The 14,032-nt window shown below is 38.3% G+C and overlaps 1 protein-coding gene across 1 annotated transcript in view; it reads right to left on the bottom strand.

Annotated features, from left to right (window-relative positions):
• The window catches only part of LOC104074876 (PMS1 protein homolog 1-like), a 30,259-nt gene extending 17,653 nt beyond the window's left edge, over positions 1–12,606 (bottom strand). The window contains 5 exon segments of the mRNA XM_009575172.1: positions 1–845; positions 2,246–2,389; positions 4,418–4,540; positions 8,278–8,394; positions 12,601–12,606. The exon segment at positions 1–845 is cut by the window's left edge and continues 1 nt beyond it. Of these exon segments, the coding sequence (XP_009573467.1) occupies positions 1–845; positions 2,246–2,389; positions 4,418–4,540; positions 8,278–8,394; positions 12,601–12,606 (1,235 nt within the window).
• Positions 12,607–14,032: the final 1,426 nt, after the last annotated feature.

Here is a 14,032-nt window from a genome sequence, read left to right as displayed (position 1 = left end):
AGGATGTCCTCCATGCTGGTCTTTGGATTATCAGTTATCAATTTTGGACGACATTCTTGAGTGAAAAATCCAATTGCAGACTTTGGTTTCCTTATTATTCTACTACTAATTAAGTCATAAGCCATCACATGCCCAAATTTATCACTTATCACATTTCTTTTCTTTATGCTTTGATTTGAGATTTGTGGATCATTGCTTTGTTCACCAGTATGTTCATTTTGCTTATTAATTGTTCCTCCAACTTCAGGAATCAAAATCTTAACAGGTTCCAGGTTGTCTCCTAGACGGTTTTTAAATCCACTTCCCATACTCCAATTATCAGCAGAAATTTCAGGTAAGTTTTTAGGGACTAAGGCTTCCTCATTTTTTTCTATTTCGTCAATATTATCAGAACTCAAAAGATGCTCATCGGCTTTTTTAGACTTGGGGTCCACGGGAACACTGTTACTTTGAATATCAGTCATATTCTGTCCATTCTGTTCCTTCTCACACAATAAATTTAAGGAACTGTCTGGAAAGGCATCACTCTTAGAAACCTCTTTTTTGTCCAGGCGACTATGTACATTATCACCACAGAACGTCTGATGATTTAAGCAGATCTCTGTGTTTTTTCCTGCTTGACAGTTTTGCACATCATTGCTGAATGAAAGGAATGAAGTATGAGCATGTAGATCATCGTTTCCAGATGGTCCCATTTCATTAACAACCACATCTGTTTGTTCTGTTCTATGAACAAACATGTCTTCTGAGGTAACATCTGTTTTATTACTTTCACCAGGGACTGCAGCAGGTAGTGGTCCATACAGTGATTTCAACACATTTTCAACAGCAAGTAAGACAGATTCCTGGAAAAAAGAAAAAAAGCAACAGAAAAGCCACACACACAAGCACACCTGAAAATGTAACTGACAGATATTGAGACTATAGAACAATAAGCCAAGTGATCTTATTCAGAATATTTTTCAGACAAATCTGGACAGATTATTGCATTTCAGTTGTTCACACATGCTCAAAAAGACTCTGAGCTGGACACCTTTACCCTCAAATATTTTGTGATAGGTATTCTGCTTCAGTGTTTTACTCTGATAGCAAAAAAACCATTAATTGCTTTCTTTATAACAGAGTACTGACTGCTTAAACCAGTACCAGGGAAAGCTATTCCCACCTAATACGGAGTTAGAAGCTTATAGTCAAGACAGATGTACCAGCAACATCCCATTTCACGTAAGCGTGTTGTATAGGTGCTTTTAAGGTGCATGCTTCCAAGGCAGCTTTGCACCAAATGATGGAAATGAAAAAGAAAAAAAGAAACCCTCCCCCCACCCCGAAAATTAAAAAAAAAAGAAAGAAAAAAAGAAAAAAAGAAAAAACAACCCTTTTTCTAATGCCAAAGGAAAGTTTTAAACTAGATCAAATGTGAGAATGCTGTGTTAATTTTCATACAAGTGACACTTAACAGGCAGTATATTTACAAGATTAACATAAACAAAACCAAAAACTTTCAGTGAAGAAGAGATTGACATTTACAAGATTAACACAGACAAAACCAAAAACTTTCAGTGAAGAGGAGATTGACAGACTAGTGTGACTACCTACATTCACTCTGAATAACCACCTTGCCTATGTAGCCTTCTTAATTTCTGCGGCACTGTTTTTCATATAAAGTGCTAATAAATGAAAGTGACTTTATGGAAATTTATCACTACACAGCCTCTAAAGCATGGGCATATATGGTCTAAATTTCAGGTCTTGACAGTATGGACAGGATATCCTAAAACTTAAGTGATGTCAACAATAATCTATGCACATAATGGCAAAATATTGCTTTGACCAGAAATCAACTCCCCCCTCCTGCCCCACCGTAATGTACGTGGCGTTTTAAAAGTGATTACTTAGTGTAATTTTGAAGCTAAGCATGAGATTTATCTAGGGACACACATCATAATTCCATTTAGCTTCTCTCACTATAAAGCCATCTGAAAACAAAGTGATACACACATATATCTGACAGTAAAAATGATCTTTGAAATCAATTGGGAAATTAATTTTGAATAATCCTCCACTGAGCCTGTTCAATACTTTTCAAATAAAACAGTCCTGTGATAAAGGTAAGCTATCACGTTAACTAAAAAAAAAAACCACTAGCACTGTTTACCTTCAAATATTTCAGTAGTCCCAGAAGCCCTTATTATGCTTACATAAGTAAAAGGCTGACAACTCAAAAACAGATTAAAACCTTATTTACCTTATAATGCAGTAAAACTTGAGTTTTATCAGGTGTTAAATTCACATCCACAGCAGAGGCAGGTACAGTAATATTCAAAAAGAAAACAGGATATAAACGAGTACAATCCTTGTGCATCACCAGACTGTAGTACTGTCGAATTAACTACAGATTGATTTAATAAAGAGATGTCAGTAAAGGCAATAAAATAGACACAAAGGCACAGAAACAAAATTTGACATTATAAAAGCATAACTGGTTTGTTGGGGATTTTTTCTGAAGTTAAAAGAATGCTAAAAAGGTCCTCGTGGGTATACATATATGCCGGAATAATCACTAAAAGGGCAGTTATTGGTGGTTTCCAAGTCATCACAGCTACATTTAAACAAAACAAAAAAAAGAACCAATTTCCAAGACACTAATAGTAGCTACTTTGACCTTCTGAATGAATGTATTGATCACACTTAGAAGAAAAGATGATATGCCCAAACTGGACTGCAACTCCAATACTTACTTCCTCAATCAACACAAATACTATGATTTGCTTTTTAAAGAAAATCTACTTACATACCATGCAACTACACTGCTGTCTCTTTCAGCCAAACTAAAGTCTGTTTGAGAAAGTAGCACTTGCACCACAGATCTGCCCTTTTCCCAGAACAGGATTAATTTGTTCCTTTTACTAACCCAATTATAAACCTACAGCTTTTCTCAAACTCTGCTTGCCCTTACTATTTTCTCTATAATCCTCCCAAAAATTTCTCCAAAAGACCACAAAATTATTTAGTTGTTTCAGAATTTTGGTCTCATTAACTAGAAGGATCAAATAAAGATCCTTGCATTTCCCTCTAGTGTATCAGAGATCCTTCAACAGACATATATACCGGAGAAAAGAATGTTAATGAGACAAAAAAAAATTGAAAGTGTAAAAAATGAAGAGCCGCTGCAGATTACATTTTAATTTTTTAATTAATTTTTAATTCTTAGATATTGTTTAAATAACAGTAAACTTATTTAAATATTTTCAAGTTATTTTAACCTTAACACTCCCACAGTCTGTCCTTGGCTGGCACTGAACTGTAGTAATAAGATGTCCAGCAGCACTTCTTCCCCATACATAGCATCGACATAAAAGTAAGTCATCTATAGCTTGTTTTCCAAACCCATCAAAATGTATTCTTACAGATATATTGTTATTCTCACTTGGGCAAAAAAACCCCAAAACTAAAAAACTGGACCAAAAAAAAAGGCAGTGGAAGACTATCACTTGCACTACTACAGTAACAGCCCTAAACGAAGGGCAACATATGTTTACTTTGTGTGATAGTACTCTGAATCCCACCTTGAATCTAGGCCTCCGTGCTCTGGTTAAAAAGCTGAATCTGTCATGGGATTCAAGCTGAGCTTTGAACTCCCGGAAGAACCAGGCACATCAAATACTGCGTGGAGATGGATTAGCCTTATTTGGCACTTAACGTACCAACACAAGTTCAGAGTTTACATCTACGAAGCTTTGCTTGCCAACTGAAAACTACTTCATTGTCTCCACTTTAAAACCTACGGTACACTTTGGCATGAACGTGATTTTCTTTTCTGGGGAGGGTAAGGATTAGGACAGCAAGGCTGCTCCAAGTGAGGTGCTGCAAGGCTCAGCAGTGTGAGAAACCCAAGAGTATCAAATTCTGCCTACACAATGCCTAGCTGTAGCCAATGCTGCTGCACTATCACTTTCATTTTTATCCAATGCATACACAAATTTAAAGGGAAAGTATGTGTATTTGCTTGATAAGCCCACAGCAAGCAGCGGACAAAATCAAAATTTTATTTTCTCTTACAAGAAATTACATAAAGTTCCCTCATGGAAAACTGCACAGGCGTATTTCTGCAGGCTAATACAAGGAAAGAATCAACTATTCTGGTCTCTCGCATAGAGTATCTGAAATGACTTTTTTTTAAACAGCTATAAACTTAACCTCCAGCTCTGTGGTTGTAAGTGACTGCAGCAAAGGGAACAGAACTGAGGCACCAGGAGCATCAGACTTGTGGAAGAGGTTTCTGTTGTAAATGCTAGTATCTTCACCTGTAATACTCCAATTATTTTATGTGGGGAAAAAGGTTGCAGATTGCATAGGTGTGTCTGTCCTCAACGAAGTTATGTTTCTACTCCTTGAATAAAAGCCTAGAGGATCTTACCTTCAGTATTTCCTTCTGATGAACTGGACGATTATTTATAAAAATGAAACTCCTTTCTGAACTTGAAAGGCTTGTCAAAGAACTGTCTGACTCAGCTTTTGGGAGAAATCCAGAAAGATTTATCTGCCATGATAAAACAAATACAGTGCAAAAGTCTTTTAAAGAGAACCCCAAAAAGGTTTTTTTGGATGTGAGATATTAAAATGAAATTGTACAGGAGTCCAAGTCATTCAAACGCATGCACTGCTTCTTGAAAGTTACAAAAAAGCACTTAAAGAAAAAAAAAAAAAAAGAGGTTGAGAAAGATGGGTTTGTATCTATTTTCCTTGATAAATTTACTGAGAAATCTCTCATTTGAACTGCCAGTTGCACCAGGTTGCTGTCTGCAGCTGAGGGCTGCGGAGAACAACGCCAGCCAGCTTTACGCTTGCTGACTGTAGGGTTGCCAACTTAACCCCTATACAAGCTAAAGGCATGCACTGCTGCCCGACCTGGCAAAGGCAGTCGTGAGTTACCCCTACAGGGAAAGCCCAAAACACATAAACCCTCCCTTTCTACATGCAGGGCACCTTAAATAGCCTCTCACAGGGCATTTATTCAGGGCACCTAAATTTACCTACGCCACCTGTATCCAAATCATCTGACTCTCAAGAGTGCTGAGCACCCACGATTCACAGACCGCAGCAGAACCTGCGAGCACCCAGCACTGCTAAGGAGCCTCGGAAAATCACATGATTTGAGTACCTAACACTAACTCCAAGTTTTAAGATTCTTCTGTTGAGATTCTTCAGCTTAGATTTTTTTAGGTTAAAATGAGGCCGATGACTTGTGCTGCCTGTCCCATCACCTCCCCCTCTTCCCCACCAAGCAACTTTGAAACTGTTGGATAGATTTCAATTCAATCTGATGAAGAAGCAGAAATCCCAAAGATACTGTATTTCCACAATTTCTGTGGTAACTGACAGCTATTTGGAGACGAGAGCCTCAAGATAACGACCTTACTGAGGAAAAGACAATTGTAACTTTTCAAAAGCCAGGATCCATCAGCATGTAAGAACTGACGTGCCGACCAGCCCACATACTGCCCCACACGCTGTCCCACTGCCACTTGCCTAAACTAATAGGTGAAGGAACACTGGGGCATCGTGAGGATGGAGATTTTGGAGATATGGGAAAGTTTGGAGAATGTTCTGGTAGCAGGGTGGATCACTGAACACAAAAATCAGGCCTCGTTAGCTTTGCTTTTGGCAGAACCACTTGTATTTACTAAAATCCAAATTATCATGCATTTGAAACGGAATTTAAAATCCCTGGGATTTGGCCTATCCTTCCCATTCATCTACGTCACGCCAGCTATCTGCTCATGTGCTCCCTTATTCCCTCTTGACCTTGTAATAAGCATTCTGTGCTAAAGCTGGAGTGTTCTGGTCAGCAACGTCGCACATAACCAAACACCACTGGTCAAGTAAAAGAGGTGTCAAATATCTGTTGGATGATTATCAGAAAACAACATGCAGCACTTCTAGATTTTATTCTGCAACTTTAGCACATCCCCCCCGAACATTCCTCCTTTACGCTTCAAGCTCCTTTTCTACTTCCCAAATATTTGTACAAGTCTTTCACTTCAAACAATATTTCTATATACAGACAACATTAAAGCAAAACTGAAAGTCTCTAAATAACTCATTTAAGAAGTTGCTAGATTTAGAAATGGCTGACGGCTGTTGCTATTTAAAGCCGTGTAGAATATCAGTATGCTCATTAAAAGTTAGCAACAATTTCTAAACCTAGTCTTAATTATTAGAATTTTTATATACAAAAGTATATTAAGTGTAAAGACAAAATTACAGAGACTGGAAAACATTACAAATTTTTTGCTTTTAAATTAGACCAACCATTTTCAAAATTAATACTTTAATAAAAACCAACTTATATACGTATTAAAATATATCTGTGTTCAGCAGACAGCAGAATGTCTTTCTTAAGTACTTATCTTTTTCCCAGTGGTACGTGTATCTGCTAAACTTAACCTCCACAGGAAAAGAAGAGACTATGAAAATTTCCTGTGTGAAAGTTTTCAGCCAAAATAGATCCATCCATTTACAAGACTGGGGATGTGAAAAGCGTAGATGCTGTTTTGTACATGTAAAAAGTTGTGTCAATTCCTTATTTTCTTAGTTTTCTTCTTGTTTTACAAGTAGCTCCTGAGTTTGCATGCTTTGGAGTCAGCTTGAAATGTGTTCTTGTTTCATTCAGTGCTCATAATGGAGATGTTTTGAAGAAGGCCAGTCTTTAAAACCCCCGAATCACTTGTTACAGAAGTTTTAACTCTGGAGTTAGTAAGGTACAGCTTACAGAAAAGTTGTTTATAGCAAGATTATTTTTGTCCTCAAAGTATACTTTGCAGCAAAGGAGTATGAAGCTACACAATGAACAAGTAGGAAAGGAAAAGAATTAAAGAGCTGCCCTCTGCTCTGTGTACTGAATGAGGCATGGACCTAATGGGAAGGAAAAAAGCAGCATATGCCTTGTCATTAAATAACCTATTCCAATACCTGCACAAAAGGGAGAAAGAAAGGGTTAGACAGGCAACCTTAATTCTGCCATTTCATAGTGTTTGGCTGCTTAATTTAGAAATGTCCATGGTTTCTGAACGTAGATTTGTCCGGGAGCAATATGCATGGATCACTTATACACCTATAAATGATGCACGTGGTATTTTACACACTATTTAGAGACAGAGAGAGAGATAGAATGTTCCCCAATTTCTATTCAAGGAATATGGATGCCTCATGATATAGCAGAGGGGTAATGTGAGAACCAGAGTGCCTCCTTCAAGCTAGTCCCTTCTAAATACCCCCATGTCTTCCCTTCGGAGCCCCCTGCACTTGCCCTGTGGGGCACATCCAACTTGATTCAGGTAAGAACGACTCTGGATGTTCTGTTCAGACATAAGCAACTAAAACTTTGTAAACTACAAGAAGCAACTTGGCTTTTTTCCCCTCATTTCCCTGCATATATATACTACAAGCATTCTGACAAACTCAAGATTTAAGTCTGAATAATGCTATTAAACTTTAATACATACATATATATATTCACACTTTATTAAAGTCTAAATAATGGGACTTTACAGATGGTGATTCATCTCATCTATGTGACTGATCAAGATTTATTACTACAAGATACAGGAAAAATGCAACTTTGAAGGATCAGCAGTAGCAAGACTCCCCTTTATAAGAACGTCTCCAACTAAAATAGAACCAAAGTAAAAAATTTTTTGAAAATATTTGACAAAGAAGAACATCATGAGGAATTCCCTCAATTTCAACAGGGGCAAAGAAAGCCAAGTGCACTGAATTTTTTGAAAACTAACTAGTATTTCCTTGAAATATATGTTTAGTGGAAATTTTGCATAACTTGCCTTCTTTCTTTTGCTGCTCAGGTGCCCCTCACTGAAATTGAGGGGATATTCTTCAGAGTATAAGGCTAAGAGGCCACGAGGATGAGAACGATATAAATGCTCAGATATTAATCAGAGCACAACCTGCCTGTGGGCCAGGAATCCCAACTTAGACAGCTCTGAGCCATCAGCAATTCTGCATTTGTCATCACAACTGTTTTTACTGCCATTTGATCAGTGCCACATGAGTCCTGACTAGATGATTCTTGGAGTGGATTTTCAATCACCAAACCAATTAATTTTACAGAGAGGACAGTAATAGAATCAAATGCATTAATCAGATGTCAATCTGGAGATAATATTCTCTTTTTCAAAGTCTCCTCCTTTTTGTATATTGATTTAGCTCTCTTCATGGACAGGCTTTAAGTGGATTTGGGAGAAGGAAGCTTAAACTCACCTCAGGATCTTCACAGCAGTGTTGAAAAGGTACCATACTGCCCATAACGGCTGTTCCCAGAACTGACATACAGGCCATTTTGTGATCTGACACCCTGGTCTTCTGCCAAATAACTGCCTGAAACAAATGGCAGAGAGTCAAATTTTTGACATTATATTTGTTGAACTCAGGTCATGTCTATGAACATGCATATGCAACTGCACACATACTGTATATGTAACATTCTGTACTTTGACCCTTTTATATTCACAACTTTCAGTGTTAACACACACGATATAGTACTTTTTGGCATGTCTTCTCATACTATTTATTTAGACTCGTAGCAATTGGAAAATTAAGCAAAGCTTGTGTTTATGGATGTTACATGAATAATCTGGACTTCTGCACCTGAAACAATTGTTAAAAACAAATAAGTAAAAATACTACTTCTCCACTGAGATATATAGCAGTAGGCTTTGTGTTTTTACCGAGCATATAAATTGAGGGTTTATGACATGTCTCTGGCATGGTGGTCAACATTTGAAGGTGGGCACTGCAATGCTTATGGTACTTATACTCAAGAGCTAGGTCGTTTTGGTAGAAATCAGGCTATTAGATGTCCATTCATAGCTCTCATCTGGATATTCTAGGTCTGTGACAAGCCTGCTATTTAGAAAGGAAAGCAGTTTCTAAGGAAGTATTTACAAGGAAAGCAGTTGTCTAATGAAAACTTTGTAAAAGTTAGACGGATAAAAGGATATCTGCTCTATTAGCTACATATCTTGCAATACTATTGCAAAGATTTAATACATACAGCAAGGCAGTATGAACTGCAACTTGCATCAGAAGTTACCTGTCAAGTCCACTTACATATAGAGAAAGTATTAGCTACTTTGGGAAGTGAAAATTTGTCTCTCACTAATTTAACTCTGAATCTGCTGACTTTTATTGCTGTGTATCAACAACAAAAAAGTTGTGCTTAGTTGGCTTTCTGCTTCTAGGCAACTGAGACTGCTAGATTCAGATCCACTTTATACTTCTGTCACTATTAGCTGACTGAGTGTCTTTCAATGTGCAACGTTCAAACACAAAAGAAAAAAAAAGCAGCAGGTTGCAGTTTAAATCTGATGTTGCAGTGCTGTTTAAAATTGATGTTTTAAATAGGTGCTAGGTGTCCAATAAATTCAAAATGAGTTCACAGTGTTCTGGTACAGGATGCTATGCAAAAGCATGGTGAGCGAGCAAAGAATACACATATACCCATCTCAAGAAATGCAATACATAGCCTTAAAATTCCACCTGTCCAGTGGGATATTTGCTGGCCTTGAGGGGTGAATTCCACGCAAGAACACGGTGCTCCTGTAAAATGATACTCCTTTCCTACAGGACAGGTGGAATTGTAAAGCTTTCAGACTGTTGAGCCTAAAACTATTCCCTAAATCTTTAATTCTCCATTTCCACGTACACTCTGCAGCATTTATGAAGTGGGGCTTTTTAGTCCTGCCTGAACTTAACTCACCTCTTAGACACCAGCCTGACAGCCCTTTGCACATGGTGGATCACAGCTCAGTCATCCCACAGCAAGCGCAAACCCCTCAAACATAAAGGACAATTTACGTTGGGGAGGGCAGTGAATACAAAAAGGGGAGAAGGAGAAATGAGCAAGCAGAGCCACGGGCCGGGTGTCCACAGCTCTGGCAGGGAGAGTCCCCACCGTGCTTTGGCAGCGGGCAGCAGCAAAGGACAGCCCGGGGCTGCCCAAAGCATGCTGCCTCTCAGCTTCTCTCCTCTACACCTGCTGTAAATCTCCTCAAAGACATTTTGGAGTGATGAAAGAATTTGTCCTCTTCTTTAGAGCTCCTCTTATAAAACATATCCTGTACTGCTTCTATTTTAAAATTGATTACTTAAAATGGAAACACAAAGTGCCAAGCAATTTTTTCTTTACTGGATATGTTTTAAATTAAATGCATGTGACCAAGCTGAGAAAGACACTTGTTACATGACTAATATAAACATCATGCTGTTTATTTTAGGTTATACTAGTGTGATGCCGCAGGTACAGATATAAATCTTAGCTGCTGATTAATGCAAGGTTATTACATTTTTAACGGCTGATACTCAGCACTGTGAAAAGATCACTTCAGTAAGGTGGTTTTAAGAAAGCTGTGGAAAATGAGAACTTACTAAATGCAAACTTGCTAAAAGTAGATACTGTTAATAAGTCAGGGGGTGTTTTTTAACTAGTCATATATTTATCAGTTATTAATACTCAGAACTACAGACAAAATTTTAGGAACTAGTTACCACTGTAGGTTAAATTAAAGCCTACATACTAAAGAGGCCAGGCAACTCCTAATACTCTATAAACACAGAATAGATTGTGTGTTCATTTTTAGCCCTGAGTGCACATTATGAAGCAACAACATAGGAATAGCTGCTAATTTAAAGAAAATTATTTTTCTACACTCTCCAGATGTATCAACAAGCATTAAAAAAAAAATCCACAAAGAAACAATGCCTGTTCCATTTCATTTATTCTAGAAAGTGCTTGTTTCCATGAGGTTCCAGCAATACCCTATTTTTTTAACCTTGCTTATACCCTTTAGTTTAGCTAAAAATACACACCCACACACACCCCCCATATTTTTTTCTAGGTCATATAAAGCGGGTGTCCAGGATGAGCCAAGGAAGAATCTGACTCTAGTCAGTATGATGACACTGCAGAAACAGCCTACTCAAAGATATATTATTACATATGGCCCATCTTAGGTTTTGCTAGAGCTAGCCAAATATATCCCACCTCCCTCCTGGTTTCATTGAAGGGGATTACATGATTTAGGTCTTACAAAATGTCATAACGTATATAAAATCTATTGCACATATACAGAAGATAAGTACGTGTGTGTCTGTATATATATTTCTCCACCCCCATCCAGCCCTAGGACATATGCATATGCATACTTTTGTGGAGGATGACAACGTACATGCACACATGGAGCAGGCATCTCTGTTATTTTGGGATGCATACACATAGCCCAGAAGGATTCCTTGAAAAATGTGTAAAGAATGGAGAAAGAGTATGCAACCTCTTCCCACCGGGGTATATGGTACTAAGGAGAATAAGAGCTGCTCATTATTTGTCTCCTCAAAGACAGCAAGGAAGGGCAGAAAAAAAAAATGCAGCCACTCCTCATCCCTAACTATCCTTCATATTTTAGAAGTTCTACCAGCAGCCACAATAATTTGCAATCACAGACAAAAGAAAAATCTTAATTAGAGCTGGGGACTGGATGCTGTTGCTGACTGTGGCTACTACAGTGCAACTATGATTCTGTGAGTTAAATAGATTCATCCCGTTTACCTTATTACTACATAATGGCAGTAACTTAACCAAGTGGACTTTTACTACCCAGAAACCCTCTATTTTCTGTATTTTATTTGTGACAATCCTGTTATTTATCCTGTAGTAAAGTTTGAGGGTGTAAAAATCTAGTAGAGCAAGCACTGTACATGAACCGTAGGTTGGTAACATAACATGAGTTAGCTCTGTAAGAGAGAACTGTATTTCACAGTCTCTCTGATTTTGTTTTACATGCTTCAAAAATCCTGTTGCCCTGGCATCTGAGATCTCACTGCAGATAGTTAACATTTTGGGCCAGCATGTTCCTTAGCTTTCCTGACTTAAAACCTAATAGTTTATTAGGCTCCAACAAAACTGAAAACATCACTGCCTACCAGTTAAGTGGGCATACATACAAGACCAAAGCCAGGCAGTAATACCAAAAGTTGGAATTCAGCCAAAGGGAAACAAAAAGACATCACCTTGTACAATGTGTATAACCTCGTTTGCTTATGATGCACAGATACCTAGCTGCAAGGGCTGGCATGTTCTATGCAGTGGAAGAAAACCTATCAGCTAAGATCAAGAAGACAACCATGATAAAGTCTTAACCATATTCTTTAAAATCCCAGCCTTGAAAAGCATCGATGTTGTTTATCAGCTCCATGCCATAACTGGCATCTTGTTTTCAAACCAATGGTAAGTTATCTTACCAAAAGAGAGCTCTTGCATAATCTTCCCTTGAAAACAGAAATCACGGCAGTTTTTCAATTTAGCATAAAGAAAAATAATGCAACTCTCTATATAATCATAACTATTTTCCCCCATATATTTTATACTTGCCCCTGAGGAATCAGTTGTCCCATCATAAGTGATGGTGGGACAACTACCATCAGGTAGACAACTACAACAGGTACGCAATAGAGAAACTCAAGGTACCATTTTCGTCCTCATCAGATGCAGATAACATACCCATCTATCCCATGGGCATCAGCCGTTACCGCCATCAAGGGGATTTGCTGAAAGACAGTAAGGTTCCACAGCACTGTTCATCCTACAAATTCTGACGTATTTCCTGCTCAGATTTCCCTTTTGTGATACGAGAGCACCCTCTCGATGAAAAGGCTTTCTTGAGCATCATGCAGTGGAGAAATGCTTGGATTTGGGAGCTGGAAGGTAAGTTAGGAGAGGAGCTAAGAGATATTATGTCTTCAGAGCCTTTCAATTACAAAGACTATAGAGACAGTTGGAAGTTTTTTGGCTGCTTTAATCACACATGTTCAACTGTGGGGGTTTAGAGAAATTCCACTTCTATAGCAGAAGGGGGAAAAAAAAACCCCTCCCAAACAACTAAACTACTGTCAAAAACCCACACAATTTCTCGTCCTAAATTGTCATTCAGAGGATGTACATCATTACAGTGAATTCCACTTAAATAAAGGAGGTTTAAAAGCCTTTTTTACATAGTGGTTAACAAAAGTAACAGAGAACATACCTAACTGTGACAAAGTGCATTGGTAAGGAAGAGGGAAAACTCCCAGGCGGCTTTGGAACCATCCTCTTTCTGCTAACCTTTTTTAAGTGTACAAACTGAATGCGAAAGCCTTGCAAGGCACATCTCAGATTCTGCAACACACACTGCATATGTGAAACAGTAATTGTTTTGAGATTTCAGACATATACTGTGCTGTCATTTGAAAAAAAGTGATGGATGAGAAACTGGAAACCTCAAGGAATTAGTAATAGGATATAAAGCATTTCACCTCTAGGTCACCAGTTCAAATTCAACCAGGTTGGAAGTGACCAAAAGTAGTTACCATCTGGCAGCTGTTCTCTGGCTGATGTAAGTTGAGTTGAGGGTCTCAGCGCATTTCCTAGTGGACAGGTGTCCTCATCACAAAAAACACCATAATTAACTCTCTGTTTGGCTTTCTTAGCAAAGCCACTGAACTACGAATGGAAGTAAAGACTGAGCTATATTCCAGGGCAGCATGAAAGCATGTTGGCTGCAGAGCACTGCAGATTCTTAATCATAATTCCTCTTTATATTTTAAGATACACAGATTAGGGAGGGACTTATTTTATCATCACTACATTAAACGGAGTAGCCTTTCCAACTTAAGAAAAAGCTTACGTGCTGCTGTTTTGCTCAGTGCAGATTTCTTTTCAACATGGAGTTTGGAAGCACAATGAATGAATGCAATGTATAATCCCATTATTAAAAACGGTTCATTTACAATCCCATTATTAAAAATGGTAGATTTATCCTAATGCACTGTATTGGGTTTGCAATTTGGGTTCAACAAGCATTTGGTAGCGGGGGAGGCTACAGGGGTGGCTTCTATGAGAAGCTGCTAGAAGCTTCCCCTATGTCCGATAAAGCCAATGCCAGCTGGCTCCGAGAGGGACCTGCTGCTGGCCAAGGCCGAGCCC

The sequence above is a fragment of the Fulmarus glacialis genome, unplaced genomic scaffold, assembly GCF_000690835.1.
Source record: "Fulmarus glacialis isolate BGI_N327 unplaced genomic scaffold, ASM69083v1 scaffold11063, whole genome shotgun sequence".
In the NCBI taxonomy this organism is placed as follows: Eukaryota; Metazoa; Chordata; class Aves; order Procellariiformes; family Procellariidae; genus Fulmarus; species Fulmarus glacialis.
Note: the sequence above shows the minus strand (reverse complement) of the source record. Positions and strands in the feature narration are given on the sequence as shown.